The sequence below is a fragment of the Candida margitis genome (assembly GCF_024628925.1).
Source record: "Candida margitis strain CBS 14175 chromosome Unknown scaffold17, whole genome shotgun sequence".
In the NCBI taxonomy this organism is placed as follows: Eukaryota; Fungi; Ascomycota; class Pichiomycetes; order Serinales; family Debaryomycetaceae; genus Lodderomyces; species Lodderomyces margitis.
In genome coordinates this window covers 15,407-36,611 of record NW_026261852.1, presented here as the reverse complement: position 1 = coordinate 36,611, position 21,205 = coordinate 15,407, and the positions used below count along the sequence as shown (strand labels likewise).

Here is a 21,205-nt window from a genome sequence, read left to right as displayed (position 1 = left end):
ATCTCTGTGGATTTGTTGATAGTTTGAAAAATAATCAAATGCAGATCTTTTTGTTGTTGCTGCAAAATAATATGATAAAATTCAACAAAGTACGTAACGCTTGCAGTGGTTCACAATAAATTCTTTATCTGTATATTTAACAATGTATATAGTTAGGGTGAGTATCTTGATAAGCTTTGGAAGAGTAGAGCTTACCAAGGTTCCGTAAAAACTTTTCACCTTTGCCTCTCTAAGTAAAGAACGAAGAAGAATTGAGCTGTGCACGCCTTTGACTCCTTACCTCAGACAGTATTTTGCCATTGAGACGATTTAGCAACATTTGCACGAATTTTCATTTTGTTGTTGCTGCAAGATAAATATGACATGTGGACAAGCCATGAGGTCTTGCTTTACTAGAATTAATCCCCGAAGCTACGCATATAATTCCCTATCAGGACTTTTAGGTGATGTATTGTAATTCAGTAGGTGAAACGCAAGAAGTGACTGCATCGTACAGTCAAAGCAAATACTAAATTAGATTTTATAAATAGAGCCACTCCTTAGGGTTTGAAATGAACTTACAAGTGGAGAGTGATTTCTTGCATCAATGCATTTTCTGTGAGTTGGTTTTCAAATGCATTGATTTTCGTAAAGTAGACAGAATGTCTCGATTAATTTGGCGCAAAATTTTGTTGAAAAAGATACCAGCACGAAAACATATAAAAAATAGGAGAATGAGATCTGCTGACCTAGAAGTGTCTCTTGCCACCGTTTGAGTGCTACTAGGGATGTAGCTCTCCCTAGAAAAATACATACCGCCTAGAATGCCACTACAAAGGCGCTGTTGCAAAAATGTTTCCCGTTTTGTGTTTTACAAAATTTCTCACTCCTTCTTGAAAATTTAGTGAGATGAGATGTAACTCAATAATTTTTTCAAATCCTTTTTAAGACAGCACTCTTTTTAACACAAGTCAATTAGAGATGCAAGTTGCAGTACATCAGGAAGATGCTGACATTTTGCTCAAGCAAAAGAACATTCTCAATGAAGATGTGGTAGAAAAGTATAGAGTCGCTGGTCAAATTACTCAAACTGGGTTGACCTACTTTACATCGCTAATCAACAACTCATACCATTTGGGGACTACCGCCAAGTTGACCATCCAGCAACTATGTCTATTAACCGATTCCTTCTTAGCAGACTTGTTATCGCAGCACTACGTAAAAAAAGTTGACGAGAAAGGGATCTCAACTCCAACTACAATAAATGTAAATGAGTTACTAAATGGATTTGCACCCGAGATTGATGACGAAAGAGGATTGTATTTGAATGAGGGAGATGTTGTAACAGTCAGTTTAGGTGTTCAGATTGACGGTTATACTTCCAATTTGACCCACACTTTGGTCATTTATCCAACAAATTCAGAATTAAAGCCAAATGGGCCATTATTGGGCAATAACGCTGATGCGATCTGCGCTACGCATATTGCGACTGAAGCAGTTGTTGCGCTTCTTGGGTCTTCATTGTCGCCGGAAAAGCTTCCAAGCCATTTGAAAACCGGATCGAATATAACTGGTACCCAGATACGTCAGCTAGTTGATGCTGTGGCCACCTGTTTCAATTGTGTTGTTGTACCAGGTTCAAAGATTAGGAGAATCAGGAGATTCTTGGCTGGTCAAGCTGAGGGAATAGTGGCTGAACGTGATTTCAAGGGTGTCGTCTGGGATGAGTCTCATCAAGAAGCTAGTCTCTTGAAGCAAAGCTCCCCTCAATCTTCCGAATTGGTGGCACACGATAACACAAAGCCGGCATCCACGTCAAACTCCAGTGCCATACCTACTGATGAGTTTACTGTTGTTCCAGGAGAAGTTTATCATGTTGACATTCGTATGTGTGGAGTAAACTCGGAGGAATTGGGAATAGTCACGACTGAGGAAATTGACCACTTTAGTGGTAAGAATAGCAAACAAGACTTTAATTCTAAAGCATCTATTTTCATTCGTGATTTTGCCATTGTTCATCAGTTGAAGTTGAAAACGTCGAGAAAGCTTTTAGGTGAGATTGATAAGTCCTTTTCCGTGTACCCATTCAAATTAGACTTTATTGGCAAGTCGTTCCCTATCAAGGTTGATGCAAATGAAGATGAAATAAAAACACAAATAGATCAATTGAGAGAAGATTTAAAGGGTTTTAGATTGGGTGCTGCTGAATTGAGCAATCGCCACCTTATACAAAGCAAGCCAATCCAAATTACAAAGTTCATTCCATTGAAAGAGATCTTGTTAACTGCGAATCCAACGGGAAAGCATGGTATCGACGCTGGTAAGCCAGTCCTACCAGGCATGGAGATCCCTTTGCCACAATTGAATATATCGTCAATCAAGTTGAAGTCGTTGTTGAAGAAGGGCCACAACATATCCAACGTGCGGGAAGCCACAACCGTGTTAATCAATGACCAAACCCAAGAGGTTTTGAGATTGAATGGAGGTGAAACAACGGCAAGAGTGAATTGGATACATTCGCAATACAAGTTGTCCAACGAAGTGAACGAAATTATCACCCACTTGGTTCAATTGACCAAAGATAAACGTTTTGGTATCAAGGTGAAGGAGGTTGGTCCCTACAAATTGACGCAACAAAGCTTAGGGGTAGAATCTATGCAAATGGACTGAGTAGTAGAGGATATAATAGAAGAGTTCATTATTTATTCAAAGACGTGTAGCAGTCTGACATGGTGGGACATACCTCGGTGTTAATTGCCAGCCAAGGCTTCATGGTTCGACCTGCTGCGGACGGGGCGACGATCGCCCCATAGCTCTTTTTTTTCTCAGATAGCAAAACATCCATACCTACATAGTAACGCGAGAGCAAAAATAAAAATAAAAATAAAAATAAAAAAATAAATTTAAAAGACGCTGTTGTGCATGATTTGTATGTGTGCCAGTGAGTGTCTGAGAATAAATAATTTAAACAACTCGCTCTCTTTTTTTTTTTTTTGGTTTCTTTGTAAGTAAGAGTTATTAATTACTTGAAGGTATGTGTACCAAGAGATTGTCGAGTTTATGAATGATTGATATGGAAAGACGTGAGATGTATGCTTTGTGTGGATTACAGAGAGGGGAAGCGGCGGGCAAGAGTTCGATTGTCGACGATCCAAATCTCAACAAAGTTATCCACCCCTTTGTCGACTAGGAAAAAAAAAGCAACAATGATATCATTGGCCAAAGTGAGAGTGTTTGTAGAAGTGCAGGATTGACAGATGGCTTATCCTTATAAGACACACAGCATTGAGTGGTTTTGCAAGAGCAACCGCAATCTCATTTCTACACAACAACTATGGTTCATGTTACACCGCCAATAAATCTTGTTTATAGTTTGTGTTGTCAAGTTTTTTTGCCATTTTTCTGAATTTTATGACAAGACACACGACTTTCACACACACACCCACATACAAAATTTTTTCCAAAGAAAATTGTCGACTCACACAACGACGACAAACGATTCAACGAGACAGGAAAAAAAATCAATCAAAAACGAAGTGGTCAACATATCAATTGAGTTTTGCCCCCCATTATTAGAACTTCAACTAGTTTCATAATCCATCAAAGAATTGAATCTGAGATAAAGACTTTGCCAAGAAGTTTTAAGTAGACATAAATTGTATGTCAAAGATCCCATAACAAGTAAATCGTTGGAGAATTTGATCACGCACAATTGAAATCAGTCGTCTCTTCTTCAATCTATTCATTCACTTGACTTGATCCATAGATACATATTTACTAACATCGTTCAATAGTTTATTTTTTGATTTCACATTCTAAGTCGATTCCCTACAAACACACAAATACAAACACACATCTCAACCAAACAACTTCAAACACCAAAGTATATCAAAAATGACTGTCTCACGCGAAGATTCCGTTTACCTTGCCAAATTGGCCGAACAAGCTGAAAGATATGAAGAAATGGTTGAAAACATGAAGGCCGTTGCTTCTTCTGGCCAGGAGTTGTCAGTTGAAGAACGTAATTTATTATCAGTTGCCTACAAGAATGTCATTGGAGCCCGTCGTGCTTCTTGGAGAATCGTTTCTTCTATTGAGCAAAAAGAAGAGTCTAAAGGTAATGAAAACCAGGTTGCTTTGATTAGAGATTATCGTTCCAAGATCGAAGCTGAGTTATCTAAAATATGTGAAGATATTCTCTCTGTTTTAGACAATCACTTGATTGCATCAGCTCAAACCGGCGAATCAAAGGTATTCTACTACAAGATGAAGGGTGATTACCACAGATACTTGGCTGAATTTGCTGTAGCTGACAAACGTAAGGAAGCCGCTGACTTGTCCTTAGAGGCTTACAAAGCTGCTTCTGATGTTGCTGTCACTGAATTGCCCCCAACTCACCCAATTAGATTAGGTTTGGCTTTGAACTTTTCCGTGTTCTACTATGAAATTTTGAACTCCCCTGACAGAGCTTGTCATTTGGCCAAGCAAGCTTTTGATGATGCCGTTGCCGATTTGGAAACATTGTCAGAAGATTCGTACAAGGATTCTACTTTGATTATGCAATTGTTGAGAGATAACTTGACCTTATGGACTGATTTGTCTGAAGCTCCACAAACTGAAGAACAACAACAGCAACAACAACAACAACAATCTAGCCAACAAGCTCCAACATCTTCAGAGGCTAAGCCCGATCAAGAATAGAGTTAATGTAAATTTTATAGTTATTGTATCTGTGTGAATTAAATTTTTGATTAAGAAGAGAACTTTGTAGAGTAGGCCTTTGATGATGCCATTTTGCAAGCAACCAAGTGATCTGCCTCACACTTAGATTTCCTCTTTTAAGGCTGACCTTCTTGAATAGTTTGTTCCCAAAGGACGCGTTATATTTTGAGTTGGACACGACGATCAATTTGTTATGATTGGGAATGCGTGTTAATACTTCTAAAACAAAATAAAAATTTATAAAAAAAATAAAGACAACAACGAAAAAGAAAAAAAATTGCAGAAAGAGTGAGAGAAAGAGAGTGAGAGAGTGTCAGAGATCAAAACAGTCGAAAACAAATTGTGTTTATTTTGTTTCAACAAGGGTCTCTTTGATTAAATTCCATACGTGTTTCCAAAAAAAAAACAAAATAACAATATGCCAGAACCAGTAGGAGTAGCAAATTTGCCTAATCAACGGTATGTTTCCATCAGCTTGGCTTTCTATGCTTGTTTTTTCTTTTTTTTTTTTTTTTGATCTGGGACGAGTTTTTACAACCAAATAACAGCAAAGAAAATGACGGCTTTAAAACGCTAAACCTCAACATCATAAGATACTAACTCAATGTCAGGTACAAGATTGTTTCCAAGGAAGGAGCTACATTTACCGTCATGGTGGCGGGAGAAAGTGGGTTAGGAAAGACAACATTTATCAATACTTTATTTCAAACTTCATTGAAACCACACCAAGATCCTCGTACTAGACACAACAAGTTTACGTCACCACACCAAACTGTCGAGATTGACATCGTCAGAGCCATTTTGGAGGAGAAAAATTTCAAAATTAGATTGAATATTATTGACACGCCAGGTTTTGGAAACAATGTCAATAATAACGATTCTTGGGTTCCCATTATTGATTTCATTGACGACCAACACGAGTCTTTTATGAGGCAAGAACAGCAACCTTCAAGACTTGCCAAAAAGGATTTAAGGGTACATGCTTGTCTTTACTTTATTAGACCAACTGGTCATCTGTTAAAACCGTTAGATATCGAAGTTATGAAGCGATTGTCGACAAGAGTCAATTTGATCCCGGTTATTGCTAAAGCAGATACTCTATCTCCTCAAGAGATGGATACCTTTAAAAACAGAATAAGAGAAATCATCGAGGCTCAGGACATAAGTATTTACATTCCTCCTTTGGAGTTGGATGACCCTGCTAGCGCAGAACATTCCAAGCAGTTGATTGAAGCGATGCCATTTTCCATCATTGGCTCCGAGGAGGACGTTGAAGTTGCTCCTGGTCAATTTGTAAGAGGCAGAAAGTATCCATGGGGGGTAGTTGAGATTGAAAACGATCAGCACTGTGATTTCAAGAAATTGAGGAGCTTATTATTGAGAACAAATATGTTGGATTTGATCTTGTCGACGAATGAATTACACTATGAAACTTTCCGCTCAATCAAATTAGGTGGAGATGAAGGAGAGAACGGTGGAGAGAATGGGGCGGAAGAAGGATCAACCGAGGAATTGACCAATGAAAAGGGTGAAGTTATCAAGAAACCATCATCTAAAAAGCCAAGAAGAGTGTACAATCCAAAGTTCAAAGAAGAGGAGGATGCTTTGAAGAAATTCTTTACTGAGCAGGTCAAAGCAGAAGAGCAAAGATTTAGGCAATGGGAAACTAACATCATCAACGAAAGAAACAGATTGAACCAAGATTTGGAAGAGATGCAATCGAAATTGAAAGGTTTGGAAGAACAGGTTAAGAAATTACAAATTACCAAACGTTGAGGTAAGTTGATCAGTAGATTTCATTATTGTTATTTTGTCTTTGACATCTGGCTCATTTAGTTTGTTTTAAAACTTTTGTTTATTTCTAATGTATATTAATTCTAAAAGTGATTGTAAGATTGTATACTTCGCGCTAGCGGCTATAGGTGGAGCAAACAGCTTTACACAAAAATATTTTTCCAACCCCTTCAAAAGTATCAAACTAAGGTCCTTTCTACGTCACTTGTGTAGTCTCAAACATAATACATTCTGTTCAAGGGACATCAACCTGCAGGTCTACAATACATCGCATAACCAACAACATTTTTTGGGTTCAAAAGTTAAGCGATGCACACTGGTCAAAGTCCAACCCATCAAAATGAAACAAACTACGGCACAAGTCAAGCATATGCCATGCAAACCCCGCTAACACAACACAACTCACTGCAACTGCCGCCACAAGAACATAAATATAAACGAAACTACCGAGCATGCCTTAATTGTCGTGTGCGTAAAGTCAAATGTGATTTGGGACCCGTGGATAATCCCCACGATGGAAAATGTGCCCGATGCTTACGTGAGCGGAAAGACTGTGTTTTTGTTGAGAGTAAACGTGGTGGCGCTAGTAATGTGTTGAACGGGAGACGCAAGCGACAAAAGCATAGTAATCTGGGAGAGTATGAGAGAAGCCAATCACCTGAACTTGCTTCGAATGCTTTTCGTGGAAACCAAGAGCACAATGCGAAAACAAATGCAACTGCCTATGGCTCATCGCCGCAATCTTTACCGGGTATAAATAGTCTATTACACGAGGGAGACCTACAGGATATGACTAACTTGTCACGACCAAGTCCGCAATCGCATGAGTCCATGCCAAATGAACCGACCCCATCGACGACAATGGATAAAAACAAGAACGACAGCTCCGAGCAAAAGACAGGACAGGGTAGTCACTTTGCTACCATGGAAGGTGCTTTAGTGTTTTTGGCTAGTGCCGCAGGAACAATTGCCAAGGCCGATGAGAGGGACAATATCGATGCAAGAACTAAATACGATCAAATTGAAGCCATGACAGGAAATAATAGCCACAGAACTAGTATAGACGAGAACAACCTTCTGCCACAAATAAATCAAGGGAAAGGAAACACCCCCTACATGCTGAGACATGGATCGCAACTGCAACATACACAAAGCCAGAGCTCCAATTTCGATGAGGCGGCTAATAGCTCATGCCCAACGGGCAGAGACGACCTTATCACTAATCAACAACGTAGTAAAGACTATCCGCCTCAGCCGAGCCGTCACAATTCTACAGATAATACCACACAGCACGTGTATCCATTTATGAACCCAACCAGGAACAAGCGAATGACTATGCCTGCTGCAGAAAGTGGTTATGCAATACGCCCTAAAGCATCAAAGAAGTTGTCAAGTATCGAGTATATCGGCTCTGCTCCTCATGGAATCCTCACAGAAGAAGAAGCTGAACGTTTAATCAATTTGTTTTTCTCCACGATGCATCCTTATTTCCCTCACATTCCGAAATTCCTCCACTCGCTGAAGGTATTGTCAGGATATCCGATACTTCTTTGTGCTATATTGACAATATCTTCGCGGTATCATCCATTTGAAAACAATGCCAGCAGTTTACAAAACGGAAATGTACCGAGAAATATCGAAGTTCACGACCGATTATGGCTTTACGTCCAACGTTTGATTTCGCAAACAGTTTGGGCTGAGGCGAGTACACGATCAATTGGTACGATATTTGCATTTTTGCTATTCACTGAGTGGAATCCACGGGCTATTCACTGGAGGTGGTCCGATTATGCCAACAAGGCAGAGGAAGGAGGCAATGAAAATGATGCTGGTGTGGGTGGTTTAAATGCCCAGGGTGGCGGCCTTGGGGCAATGAATGCAACAACAGCTGCATTTGGCAGAGCAACAGGTGGAAACAATGGCGGTAGTGCTGATGGAAGTGATGGTAACGCAGCAGTTGGAGGTCTGAATCTTGCCGGATTAGGAGCAATGAGGAGAAGTCATCGTATGGCGTGGATGTTGATTGGAAGTGCTGTGCGTTTAGCCCAGGATATGGGGTTTATGGAGATGAGCTCAAAGACGTTAATTGCAACACATATCGCTGAAATCAATTCAGTTATGGATATATCACGTCGATCAATGCTTGCACATTCGTTATCAGAGATTGATTTAGATGAGGATGAAATAAGTGAGGAGGATACCGAATTTGGTGAAGATGTCGACGATGATGTCAACATTATGAAGATGAGCGAGGAGGAACTTAAACGAGCAGCAAATGAACACACATTCAAGTTCACTAAAGCACAAAAGGCGCAAATTGAACTACTACAAATAATGTCCTTGGGACATGAATCCTTTTATGGATACAAGGCGCAATTAGGTCAGTTATCGCAGCGTCAGAATTTGGCAGTGTTGAACATAATCAGTCCTTTAATCAACAACTGGAGTCGCAAATACAGGCAACTATTAGTTCCCACGAGTGGTAAATTGGCCAAGCATGTCTCCAATTTTCAACACCAATGGACGAAACCCAACTCCAAGATATGCCTTGAGGTTAATGAGTCCATACAACAAGAGTCGTTTATTTTTGAATTTAATTATGTTAAGCTATACATATACTCATTAGCACTCAGTCCGTCGCCGCGGACATTGATGGGGAAGAAAAATAGCCGGGTATCGTTAAAGTTGGACGAATTATCAAGGTCGGCTCGGTTCATTGAGCAGGCATTCAATGCTGCTAATGAAATGTTGAACGCTGCCCATCGGATCCACAAATTTAAAATGTTGCGATTTATGCCTGTGCGTTGGTTGACCAGATTGGTTCGTGCTGTGGCTTTTATCGTCAAATGCTACTTGACAATTACAGCACAAAAGAATGGCAGTGGCGGTGGTGGTGTTGCTGCGGCATTTGGATCCTCATCAAGAGAGACTTATGACCCTACAGTATTGTCATTCAGCTTGATTAGCATTGATGATATATCTTCCCTGATACATCGAGCTGCGTTAACGTTGAGAGATTGCTCACCGGATGAATTGCATTTGTGTACGCGATACTCCAATATTTTGATGTATTTGTACTCGGAGATGAAGAACAAAAAGAATGATCAGGATGAATTGGATATCGATCGCGGGTATCATTATTCTCAAGGACAGGACTCTGTATCTGACCGTTACCAAGCTTATGAACGTGAGCGTGTGCAAAACATTGCACAAACAGGCATGTCGAGCGCTATTGCCGGCACAAACCAACTGCAGCAGTCTCATAAGATTAGCTCGAATGATTCATTTGAGCAACTAACACCCCAAAATCAACCGTACGAGAAACTGGATGCATTCCCTTATGGTCCATATTTCAAGCAGCCCACGAATGTTCCTACATCGGCACCAATTGCAGTTGGTGTGACAGGAAAGCCAAACAGTCCAATGCAGCATTCAATTTCGAACACTGCTTCAGCATCTGCATCGGGTTCGGCTTCAGCGTCGGCCACAGCACCAGCATCAGCCGTGCCTCCACCAGAAGATAGGCAGCATCAGACGAAAGCTTCGATTCCAACAGCAGCCACAGATCAAATAGGCACATCAGGGGGCGCTTTTAGTCAACCAACATCGGTTGGAAATAACACTAGTGGTGAGGGAACCAGCGCAGGTATTGGTGCTGCAACAAACAGTAGTAATGTAATAGGCATCGGTGATTCAGAAGTGATGGATTGGTTTATGAATAATCAAACCATTGGATTGGACTTTGTCGCTCCATGGACAGAAATGATTGAACAACAATTGAATTCGACCGATCAAAATTTCTACTTTTGAATAAATAGAGAGCGTTTACAGATAGAAGTGTTAGTGGTGGTTATAGAAGAGGGTGTGTTATCTGTTATGTAGTTGTTAGTTTGGCTGATATAGGCGAAATAGTATCTTTCCTGCAACAGAAGCTTTTAATTTAAGATTTCGCTGCAAAAAAATAAAACTTGAGTTCAATATACACGTGTATTCGTAGAAAAGCATATAATGTCGGTCATTGCTTTCATTTTTCAGTAGATCAGGTCCCATGAATGTCTCAGACTGACAGTGTTTGTAGGTTACTGCATCTCGCTGTCATTTATATCCGAACCACGAAAGATAAACAAAAAAAAAAACACGAACAATTTTGTGATACTCACGTTACAGAAAGTAAATTTAACCGAAAGAAGAAGACGACGATAACAACTACAACTACTAACGTTTACCGGAATACAGAATAAAAATTTATCCGAGACTTTAAGGCTGTAGCCGCATTTAACTCGCACCACAAGATGGGACCTAATTACATCATATCCGTCATTGGAATATTCACTTGTCGAGTAAATTAGCGATACCATAACGATTCTTTAAACCACAGTTTCCAAGGTTGTCAATTCCAACACAACCTTTTTTCTTAGCAGCCGGTACTATCAGGGGGATTTGACTTGTATTGTTTCGTTCTCTTCCCCATTGTAAAGAAGACGGCTATGCCAAAGGGACAATGAAATGGTAAAACAAAAAAAGAAAAAGAAAAAACAAAGACAGACACGAACCTCTAATTCAACCGCTTCAGTGAAATTTTCGTAGTTGAGAGAGCCACCCCTTTACTCCCCCTCCCACCTGCCACACCTCCTCTATTGTGAAAGCCGTATTGTTTTGGGTCACTGTTTTGCAACTGTGCGTGTGTACATTTCATAAATCGCAAAAGCCTTTGTCATAAATAAGACGTTGCCTCTGTCGTCAAACTACGATTGTGTTGTTGCTGATAATAACTTGATAGCCAATCCTTCTTGGTTTCACATTAAGGAATGTCGTTATGAGACAATCATTTGCCTGAAGTAACTTACAATTGGTTCAAGTATCGTGGCAATGCACATGCTCTACAAGTCGCTCTTCTTTTCTACAATTACATTGCGATTCTCTGAAACTCCACTAATGTTTTGTTTCGTTTTGTTTTATTTTAGCATCTTCAGGGGTAAATCGGATCAACTGCGCTTTATTTGATCACATGTAAGTAGCAATCATTTCTGTGGGACTATTTTTAGTAAATGCTTGGCTCTATTCGTATCTAGTAATTATATTTCATTGTAAGTCTATAACATTCAATTTAGTGAAGTATTAGTTACTGCATAAAATTAAAAATAAATGAAAAAGATGGCTGGCTATTTTATGATTTACGTCAATACAGTTGTTCTCCACAATTTGCGATTGCGGAAGACTAGACACGTGGCGGACCGGGAAAGGAAGTACCGTGATTGAAAGCTTACTATTGAATGACCAACATACTGCATTAGTGGTCGGCATCAGCGGTCAAAAGACTAGTCTCTTGCTTTACTTATTTTTAGCTCTCATGATCCCGCAAGAAAATTTTATCGAGTCGTAAAATAGTTTAGGGCGGGGGTTTGGCGTGGGCCGTATCATAGCACTCGCCTCAACTTTGCACCCACTAATCACTCTAAACTACACCCACAACCTCGATCTGTGCTTTCTAGTGTGAGGTTTCTAGTGGTGTATGTGGGTGAATGATTGAGTGTGTTTATTAGACAGTTTTGTGTCAGTTTGGTTACGAACAATCTTTTGACACGCCGAGAACAGACTTTTTTCCTGACGACGACATTTTCAACTAATTTCCAAATATAGAAAATTAATCAACAATAAAGCCATAATTAACAGCTCACATACATATGCACAACCTTTAAAGATTGCTAAAATAAGTTGATGGGAAAGGTGATGGCGGCAAGTCTTTGAATAGATATAGAGCAGAACAAGGGGATGAATTTATTATCAGTGTTGGATACTAGTTCTTTTAACCCAAGAACTAGGTGACTTAATACATTAAACAGATTCCCACTATTTATGTCGTTTCTTTTTTTAAAAATTTCATGCGCAAGGGCGAATCAAACAAAAACAACAACAAATTAAATCTCGAGAGACAAAAGTTGTTTGAGGTAAACAATACTTTAATAAACGATGCATAAGGCGACAACCACAGAACTCATCTACTCGTTGTATAGAGGTTACTCTATAATTGTGTCTGGTGCAGGAAAGCAATTTTAAAGTATTGTATGTATGTGTGCATTGTTGTTATGGCAAATGCAGGATCAGAGGATTGAACACAAAGTTGCACAAACGAATTTCGAGGCTATGTTGGTGATGTAGAGCAAAAAAAGGAAGAAAATGTTACGGAAAGAGGGGCACTATTGCGCTGACAGTCAGCCCAGTGTATGATCCTTTGCCACACACAGACGCATATATATCCTCTCTCATCCCCTAAAATTGTTGCAAACTTAAGCGCTAGTTGCACTAACGTGTAGATGCTCTTGGCTTTCTCGACACCCTCCCCCTCTTTTACGGAGTCAAACCGAGGATTTTACTAACAAAATGTCTCCTCTGGCGTTTTGTGCTACTACTCCTTTCAATGTCGCTCCTCTTCTTACTCCCTATCTGACACAAAAGTGAAAATAATTAGACGCTGAAATGGGCGCTTTTCAACTTTTAGTTTTATATTTTTACTCGAGGATCGGAAACACCGGAGGAATGTTATGAAGCTAGGGGATTGTGCAATGGCTCGCTACATCCACTTCACCTTATCTGTTGACCTGGCTGCCGACAAGCATTCCTGACAGTCTAGTTGTTTATTTATTTGTTTGTTTATTTTATTTGTTTGTTTATTTTATTTGTTTGTTTGTTTTTATTTGTTTGTATGATCGTCAAGTTGAGTATTTCTCAATTAAAGTAAATGAAAAATAAATAAACAAAACAAACAATACCGCAGTACAGAATTGCACTAAGAAAGTCAACACTGAATTGTGTGCATTTATCTGCTGGCTGAGTCGTTGAAAGGAAAATTTTTTACCTCTTTTTCTATTTTGTGTATACAACAACACATACCGTATTGTCTAAAATAATGCACACTAAAATATTCACTATTATACTTCAACATCATAGAGTAACAAAAATAGACTACTACTATACAAAGCAAAATGCGACATTTTTTTAGTTCATTTTTCACCTTCGCCTCTCCCTCCAATATCTCTCTATGTATTTATTTTTATTTTTATTTTCAGGTCCAACAAATCCGCTTTTTAATTTTTTAATTTTTTTTTAAGATCAACAACCAACGAGTGGAAATATTTTCACAACCCTTTTTTCCAAAAAATTTTTTGTTTTCCTTTTTTATATTTTCTTCTTTCTTCTTCTTCTTCTTCTTGATAAAATCATACTTACTTTTCTTCAGTCCGTTCGCTTTTTCTTTCATCCAACCTTAATTTCAATTCACGTTACCTTTTCCAAATAACAAAGATCATGCAATTGAAGAACTTATTGGCTGTTTCAGCTATTGCAGGTTTAGTTTCTGCTGCCAACAGTATGTATTTAATTACCAACACAATTACTATTATTATTGTCATTTGTTATTATTTTATTTTGTCCCTGGCCAATGGATGTCTTTATTTTCAGAGCATTTTGTCCAATTATTTTCTTGTGAGAGGGGTTTCACCAACTTTGAATCGATCAAAATTTTGTTTGGGCTAAGCAGATCTACCGGCCCTAACCAGATTTTGCTCGGCACGGGTCTAGCTCGTACCTACATAAACTTGCATTATAAACACACAGAAAGTATTAGAGCATTCTAAATGTACTTTCTTCAGTCATATAATGTTAAACGGCACCAGTCAGTCCACCTTGTTTTGCTTTGTTGATTTCAAGCCCCACTGAGATCGCTTAGTCCAGCAACAAAAAGAATTTTTTTGTTTTTTTTCAGGTGACAAATTAAAATGGACATGGTTACTATAGCAATATGATAGCAATGACAATAACACCATAGGCACTTACTAACTTCTCCTCTTTTTTAGACTCCACTTTAACCACAGCTACTCCGCTGGTAAGCAGTGACTGTTCTTTCTCAGACTTTACCGCTACTGCTTCATCTCAAGTATCCCAAGTTGCTGCTTGTGAAACTGCTGTTGGTAACATTGTCATCAACGGTGACGCTTTTGGCTCAGTCGAATTGACTGGTTTGCAACAATTATACGGTGACTTGGCTATTAGAAATGTCACCAAGGCTCAAACTGTCAATGCACCAACCTTGCAATTGGTTTCTGGTGACTTGGAAGTTAATGCTTGTACTGTTTTGTCTGACTTGAACTTGGCTCAATTAACCACTGTTGGTACTTTGGAATTGAATGCTTTGCCAGCTTTGGAATCAACTGGTTTGACTGCTGGTTTGACTTCAGCTGAGTCTATTATTGTTTCCGATACTGGATTGAACCATTTGACTGGTATCAATGTCTACCAATTGAAAGTTTTCAACGTCAACAACAATGGTGATATCGACTCGATTGATTCAGGTTTGAAGGAAGTCACCGACACCCTTGATATCTCATACAATGCTGATAAGGTCGATGTCAACTTGGATGAATTGACTTCAGCCAAGAACATTGTCTTGCAACAAGTCAACTCGTTCCACGCTCCAAACTTGACTGTTGCTAACGGTTCAATCACTGTCACATCATCTTCCCTTGAAAAGCTTGAGTTGGCTCAATTGAAATCAGTTGGTAACGCCATTGCCATTAACAAGAATGATGACTTGGAAGAATTGGATTTCCCTAAATTGACTACCATTGGTGGTGCTTTGCAAATTTCCGACAACGAACACTTGAAATCATTGGATGCCTTCTCAGAAGTCACTTCAATTGGTGGATCAGTCAACATTAACGGTTCTTTCGACAATGGTACTTTCAGCTCATTGACCAAGGTTGCTGGTGGTTTCATCTTGAAGATCGACGGTGACTTATCATGTTCCTCATTCAACAAATTGAACTCCAACGGTGATGTTAAAGGTGACAAATTCCAATGTCAAGATCAACAAACTACCTCATCATCGTCATCAAAGAAGAGCTCCCTGTCATCCGATTCATCTGACTCAAGTGATTCCGGATCAAGCTCTTCATCATCATCAGGCTCTTCATCATCTTCATCAGGTTCTTCAAGTAAATCCAATGATGCTACTTCTTCAAGAGTTGGATTATTTGCCACTGTCGTTTCTGCATGTATTGCTGCTGGTGTTGCATTATTCTAAGTGGGAGAGACACTTGCTTGAAATAGATAATTGTGGTGATTTTTTTTTAATGTTTGATTTTCTAATATATATTATTTCAGTCTGTTATAGCTGAATATTGCGTAGCCTAATAAAAATATAGTACATTATTGTTATAAACTATGTCAGTGGTGGAAAGGATTCGTCTATAGAATGAGTTTGTCTACACGTTCCATCTCTAATGCTTTAGCCACCTCTATGGAAAATAAATCGGCAGCCTGGTCTATGCTTGGAAGTTCGTCACTGTATCCTCTCTTTTCCAACTCCTCCTTCAACGACGTTGCTTGTTTCAGCTTTAATCCACACATTTCAAACGTGTTTAAAAAGCTTAAATTTGGATCAATATTTAGGGCAATTCCAAATTCAGTGACGCCATGACGCACTCGAACACCCACGCTGGTAATCTTTTCCTCTTCTTCACCATCACTATTGAAAACCCAAACTCCTGGATTTTCGTCCAGGATTCTACCTTGTACACCAAACATTTCAAGTATATTGACGACAGATTGGAGCAACACTTTATTGACAAAACATTTAGCCGAAAGCTTGACAAACGATTTCAAATCGATCACTACGTATGCTACAAGCTGCCCTTTTCCATGCCAAGTTACTTGACCTCCACGCTCTAATTGGTAAAACTTGCACCCGAACCTGGTGAAATTTTCAATATCTTGTTGACTGATTTGTTTCTTCAGCTTCAAACCAGAAGCGTACACATTTTCAAATTGGAATGTAAGGACCGTAGGACGTGGCTGTACTCTCTGCAATTGGGTTAGCCACTTCTGTGGGAAATTGGATATCGTAGGGTTTTGTTTTTGTAGCCGTCGTATCTGTGAGTCTAACTGCTTATAAATGAGGTTCTGTTCCATTAGAGCCGACTGGATATCAAGACCATGTTGGAAAGTTGAAGTACCAGGGAAATGGATGTGTTGAAGTGTGCGGTTAGCTTTATTTATAGTGTGATAGTAACGACTCATTGGTGTGTATCCAGCAGCTTGGTCCTGAGCATTCTCATAAAAATATTCTTTTGTTTACTTCTGGAAATTTTGATCCGTATACAAATAAACAGGTACAATCTGAAAAAGAGCCCCTGCCCATGGATCCCTTTCAGGACAAGATCAAGCCTAGATCACGACCTGTGTCGGCGATTATATCAACTACTACAACCAATGTCACTTCTTACAATCACGGAACGCATTTTCTGCCAACATCTGCAACGCTGGTAACTTCAAATGTTTCAGATCAAACTTCCCAAGCACAACCCACTTCAACATCAAATCATCTTTTGCAAAATGCCAGCTCCACATCAGAACCTTTGAAGCTATTGCTGCGTGCTCCAGTCGAGAAGGAGTCGAGGAAGTCACCTATGTACATCACAAAGAAGGATATTCTCAAAAATGAGTTGCGTACTGGGACAACATCCGGGCTTAACGACTCTAACCATGACCGAAAAGAGTTGCAATTCCTTGTTTCGATTTACTCCCCCGGTCTCCGTCCGTTACACCACACAAGTTTAGTCGACCGATTGAAAAGCAGGTTGCCCAAGATTGTGGAGAATAATACTGATGTCAATTTATCATTACATTTATTTCTAGCGACAATCATGGTGCAGTTTGTCAACCTGTGGTACTTGACGAAACTCAATACCAACAACTTGGAGTTTTTAAAGACTGTTTATGATGATATCTTGGTTGTTTTGGTAAGAGACATAGCTAAGAGAATCGGGGCCATAAATAGTTTCGATTTATTGCACGTGGCTGATGATTTGATGTCAATCTTGAATACCCATTTGACAGAGTTGGTTGGCAATGTGGATGGAAAGTATCCCTATAAAGTTATCGACGATTATTACAGTCTGGCTGAGAGGGAAAACAATTTATACTACGATTCGTCTAAGGATCCAAAAGATGTGCTTCAGATGTATCTTGCACAAAAGCATCTCATTTTTGACCACTCCAATGAGCCAAATGAAGAGCAGCTCCTGCTATACTTGCGAGTAATGGTGAAAGAAATACTACGGAATGTAATGCAAAACAATGCAAAGGATTCAGTGTTTACTTCAAAAATCACAAGTGATTTGCTAGTTTTGATAGTAGGGGATTTGGTGATGAATAGACTTTTGCAAAAGGTGTCGTCGCTGAAATTTTTACTAGGTTCGATCAACAAATTTGTGACAAAACTGTTGATGGGAATGAAGGAGAGGAACAAGGGTAAGGAAAAGACTCTGCAGAAGAGTTCACAGCAATCGCTAATTACTACAATCATGGCGACTGCGTATACCATATGTGAAATGATTCTAACCTTGGTGCTATCAATCAGAGTATCTTCTGGATATGCAGCTCCTTTCGACGTGATTAAATCCTCAATTTTTCTCCTCTTGGGAACATTGTTTGCTCTTCGGGAGACCAAACCGTTGGTATATACCCTTGTGGTATCGGTGAAGTACTTCATTTTGAGCATTCCATGGTTAAAAAATGGTATCAATAACGTGGGTCTGACTTTTGCAACAGATTTTTTGAATACAATACTTACAGCTGAAGCGGTGCACAAAGTTATAGACGAATTGCGGATTCAGCTTTTTTATTCGGATCGTAAGGACACAGGTGGAGAGGATGAGATTGTTTCAGTTGACATTGTCGCTGACAACGTTGCCGAGTTATTTAATCACTTTCCCATAGGGAAACAATATTGTCCGGATCGAAATAGAATCAAGCAGGTCTTGATTGTATTTGACCGTGATGAAGAGCTAGATCCTAATAATAACACCAACCAGTATCTAGTTATTAAAATGTTTGACCGTATTGTTCATGCAGCATATAATGATATTTAAATATATGTATATATTTGCAGTAAAATCGAGCGCAGAAAAATTTCTCAGTTTACGAATCATACGACCACTTTTGATACGTTTTCATCTCCTTTTAAAACTACCAACTTGAATCATTTTTATTTTTCTTTTTGAAACTGTTAGTTTGCTCTTTAATGATGATATTGAACATCACCAAAGGGTCTTCCCTACTATACACGTCAACTCGCTCACAAGCCCGCCCATTTGTGCTTACTACACTAGCACCCCTTTTATTTGGGTCAGTTCTTTGGTCCAAAAACAATATTCTAGCATCAAAGATGGAAAATGGTGAATTGCACTATGACGACCCCAACAAGAAGTTTAATTTGGAGAAGCGGCCAGCATTCCAACGTCCGCCTTCTGAATACCCGGGGCACATCCCATTGTATAATTTCGAAAAAGCATTGATGTTTCTTGGATCGTCAATTGGGTCGTTTTTCCACCCAGAGAGAAATGAGTTTATTGTTGCCCTTGGGGAATCAACTGCCATTGAGCCAGTGTTGAAGCAGTTGCAAAGAACCATGTTGAGTGATAAGACGGGACGTGAAATACTTCGTGAAAGACCACGCATCACATCGACATCATTGGACTTAGACTATTTACGTTCTTTGCCTGACAACACTATTGGGAAACAATACATTATATGGTTAGACCGCGAGGGTGTAAGTCCAGACACCAGAGTTCCTGTTAAGTACGTAGACAATGAGGAGCTTGCTTACATTTTCCAACGTTATCGCGAGTGTCATGACTTCTACCATGCAATCACAGGATTGCCTATAATTATCGAGGGTGAAATATCAGTCAAGGTGCTCGAGTTTCTCAACATTGGAATACCAATGAGTGGATTAGGAGCGTTATTTGCTCCATTAAGATTAAAGCCAAGCCAACGCAAGCGATTGAGAGAAATTTACTACCCCTGGGCTATGCGAAACGGATTGTTTTCCAAGCCTTTGATCAATGTGTACTGGGAGAAGATCTTGGAGAAAGATATCAATGAGTTTAGAGAGGAAATGAGTATCCAACCTCCTCCAGATTTGAGAAATATGAGAAAAGATTACTTTGCAAGGAAGAGAAGGGAGAAAGAGATAAAACAAGGTATTAAGCAGTGAGCTGAATAACTTAGTACTACTGAAGAGTTATTAACATCTATGTAAGTGAAGCAATTCTATTTACACTGTTCTCAACTTAGAAAGCGATAAAAGATACATAGAGGCTTCGCAGCCGTTTTTTATATTTTTTTTTGGGTCATGTCAGTCAAAAAGAAAAACAAAACCAAAAAATTTAAAGTTGCGACAGTGTAACTTTTTGTTTGTGCTTGGTATGTTCTATGCGGCAGTAGCAATGCATAAATAAATAAATAAATAAATTTCAAGTTCCAGTTTTCAACAACTTTGCTTTGAAAACTTAGGATCCTACACCTCTATCACATTCAATTGATATCACAGAATGTCACAGCTTTTCTACAAATACTTTCTACAAAAGGTACGGTTCCTATTCATCAGACGACAACATTCCTTACTAACAAACTTCCCCAGGCAAATCTTGATCATCTCGTAACCTTTGGTGAAAACGAGGATCCATATTTCGAAGAGATACCAGAGCAGGAGCTACATTTTTACCAAAGAAAAGGTGCCAAAAGAAGAAGGAAGTTGCCGTCATTTATTCCCGAACATGATTTAAAGATATTGAACAAGTTCAAGAAACGTGCCTACAGGTTAGATTTACAATTGAGTTTATGTGGGTTACGTCTTGGATGGGCAGGTATCATTGGCTTGATTCCAGGCATAGGTGATGTTCTTGCTTTATTTTTTGCCTTGCAATTGGTGAAACTCGCTAGAGAAATTGACGGAGGGTTACCCAAAAGTTTAGAGGCGCAAATGATGGCAAATGTATCATTCGACTTTGGTATTGGATTGATTCCTTTGGTTGGTGACTTTATTAATGTCTTGTATAAATGCAACTCGAGAAACTTTGTATTGTTGGAAAAGCATCTAATTAAAAAGTATGGAAAAGCATCAGCTATGAAATCAGTGCCGGCGACTGCCACAGTTCCCCATGACGGTGGAAAGGTGGTATATGGTGATACTTATGCCGCACATGCCGCGAACAAAGTATAGCATTCATAGAGTATATCGAGTAACAGGAACTACTTTAAAACTTTACGGCTTTTTACCGAACCCCCGTTCAATGGCATCTAGTCTTTGCTTGAAATCGTGTACAAACATCTCGAGTTGATCAATCTTCATAAACTCCTGTTCTAGATCGGTACAAGTTTTGAGCAACTTGTCAATCTCCTCGTATTGTTGCGGTAGATTCAATTGTCTCTCAAGGTAATCTTGGCTGATCTGATCTTGTTTTAGAAGCACGGATGTATATGTCTGATCGGTCAATATCTTTATGTAGTCCTTTATTTTAAACATCAAGTAGTCGTAACTCAATGCCAACTTGTGTAGTTCTAAAGGGTCGGTCTCTTGTGATGGTGGTACATGTGAAGATTCAGAATCTATTTGCGCCGTTGCTCCTTCATTGAGATCACTTAGGTCCGGGGTTACCTCATTATCAATATTGTCCACATTTGAGCCCTGCATATGTGTGTAGTTGGTTCTTCTAGCTTTACGCTTTGTAGTAACTTATGCTGTTGATCACTCTCTATTCGCTTACACAAAATATGTCGATCAACAACAAGAAAAGAAAAAAAAAAAGTCGGACAAGTTTGAGCAAACTTCGAAGGGCCACACCCACATCAAAAAATACATCAATTGAAA

General features: G+C 39.2%; 10 protein-coding genes across 10 annotated transcripts; 8 read left to right on the top strand and 2 right to left on the bottom strand. All coding sequences in view use genetic code 12, as the record gives it.

The window, feature by feature from the left end:
* Positions 1 to 960: 960 nt before the first annotated feature.
* ARX1 (putative hydrolase) lies at positions 961 to 2,649 on the top strand (the record flags this gene model as incomplete). Its single annotated transcript, XM_051815910.1, has 1 exon — positions 961 to 2,649. The coding sequence occupies one exon, from the start codon at positions 961 to 963 to the stop codon at positions 2,647 to 2,649; it is 1,689 nt and encodes a 562-aa protein (XP_051670632.1).
* Positions 2,650 to 3,873: 1,224 nt separating this feature from the next.
* BMH1 (14-3-3 family protein) lies at positions 3,874 to 4,680 on the top strand (the record flags this gene model as incomplete). Its single annotated transcript, XM_051815909.1, has 1 exon — positions 3,874 to 4,680. One exon carries the CDS (start codon positions 3,874 to 3,876, stop codon positions 4,678 to 4,680), a length of 807 nt encoding a protein of 268 aa, XP_051670631.1.
* A 439-nt stretch (positions 4,681 to 5,119) lies between these two features.
* Positions 5,120 to 6,477, top strand: CDC12 (septin; the record flags this gene model as incomplete). Its single annotated transcript, XM_051815908.1, has 2 exons — positions 5,120 to 5,160; positions 5,313 to 6,477. The coding sequence occupies 2 exons, from the start codon at positions 5,120 to 5,122 to the stop codon at positions 6,475 to 6,477; spliced, it is 1,206 nt and encodes a 401-aa protein (XP_051670630.1).
* A 327-nt stretch (positions 6,478 to 6,804) lies between these two features.
* ARO80 (Aro80p) lies at positions 6,805 to 10,305 on the top strand (the record flags this gene model as incomplete). The annotated part of the gene is made up of 1 exon (XM_051815907.1): positions 6,805 to 10,305. The coding sequence occupies one exon, from the start codon at positions 6,805 to 6,807 to the stop codon at positions 10,303 to 10,305; it is 3,501 nt and encodes a 1,166-aa protein (XP_051670629.1).
* Positions 10,306 to 13,800: 3,495 nt separating this feature from the next.
* ECM33 (Ecm33p) lies at positions 13,801 to 15,574 on the top strand (the record flags this gene model as incomplete). The annotated part of the gene is made up of 2 exons (XM_051815906.1): positions 13,801 to 13,861; positions 14,349 to 15,574. The coding sequence occupies 2 exons, from the start codon at positions 13,801 to 13,803 to the stop codon at positions 15,572 to 15,574; spliced, it is 1,287 nt and encodes a 428-aa protein (XP_051670628.1).
* Positions 15,575 to 15,738: 164 nt separating this feature from the next.
* On the bottom strand, positions 15,739 to 16,569 carry CANMA_003704 (lipoyl(octanoyl) transferase; the record flags this gene model as incomplete). Its single annotated transcript, XM_051815904.1, has 1 exon — positions 15,739 to 16,569. One exon carries the CDS (start codon positions 16,567 to 16,569, stop codon positions 15,739 to 15,741), a length of 831 nt encoding a protein of 276 aa, XP_051670627.1.
* Positions 16,570 to 16,688: 119 nt separating this feature from the next.
* Positions 16,689 to 18,422, top strand: CANMA_003703 (uncharacterized protein; the record flags this gene model as incomplete). Its single annotated transcript, XM_051815903.1, has 1 exon — positions 16,689 to 18,422. The coding sequence occupies one exon, from the start codon at positions 16,689 to 16,691 to the stop codon at positions 18,420 to 18,422; it is 1,734 nt and encodes a 577-aa protein (XP_051670626.1).
* A 296-nt stretch (positions 18,423 to 18,718) lies between these two features.
* On the top strand, positions 18,719 to 19,549 carry COQ4 (ubiquinone biosynthesis protein; the record flags this gene model as incomplete). Its single annotated transcript, XM_051815902.1, has 1 exon — positions 18,719 to 19,549. The coding sequence occupies one exon, from the start codon at positions 18,719 to 18,721 to the stop codon at positions 19,547 to 19,549; it is 831 nt and encodes a 276-aa protein (XP_051670625.1).
* A 337-nt stretch (positions 19,550 to 19,886) lies between these two features.
* CANMA_003701 (uncharacterized protein) lies at positions 19,887 to 20,557 on the top strand (the record flags this gene model as incomplete). The annotated part of the gene is made up of 2 exons (XM_051815901.1): positions 19,887 to 19,922; positions 19,976 to 20,557. The coding sequence occupies 2 exons, from the start codon at positions 19,887 to 19,889 to the stop codon at positions 20,555 to 20,557; spliced, it is 618 nt and encodes a 205-aa protein (XP_051670624.1).
* Positions 20,558 to 20,599: 42 nt separating this feature from the next.
* On the bottom strand, positions 20,600 to 21,028 carry CANMA_003700 (uncharacterized protein; the record flags this gene model as incomplete). The annotated part of the gene is made up of 1 exon (XM_051815900.1): positions 20,600 to 21,028. The coding sequence occupies one exon, from the start codon at positions 21,026 to 21,028 to the stop codon at positions 20,600 to 20,602; it is 429 nt and encodes a 142-aa protein (XP_051670623.1).
* Between the last annotated feature and the right edge of the window lie 177 nt (positions 21,029 to 21,205).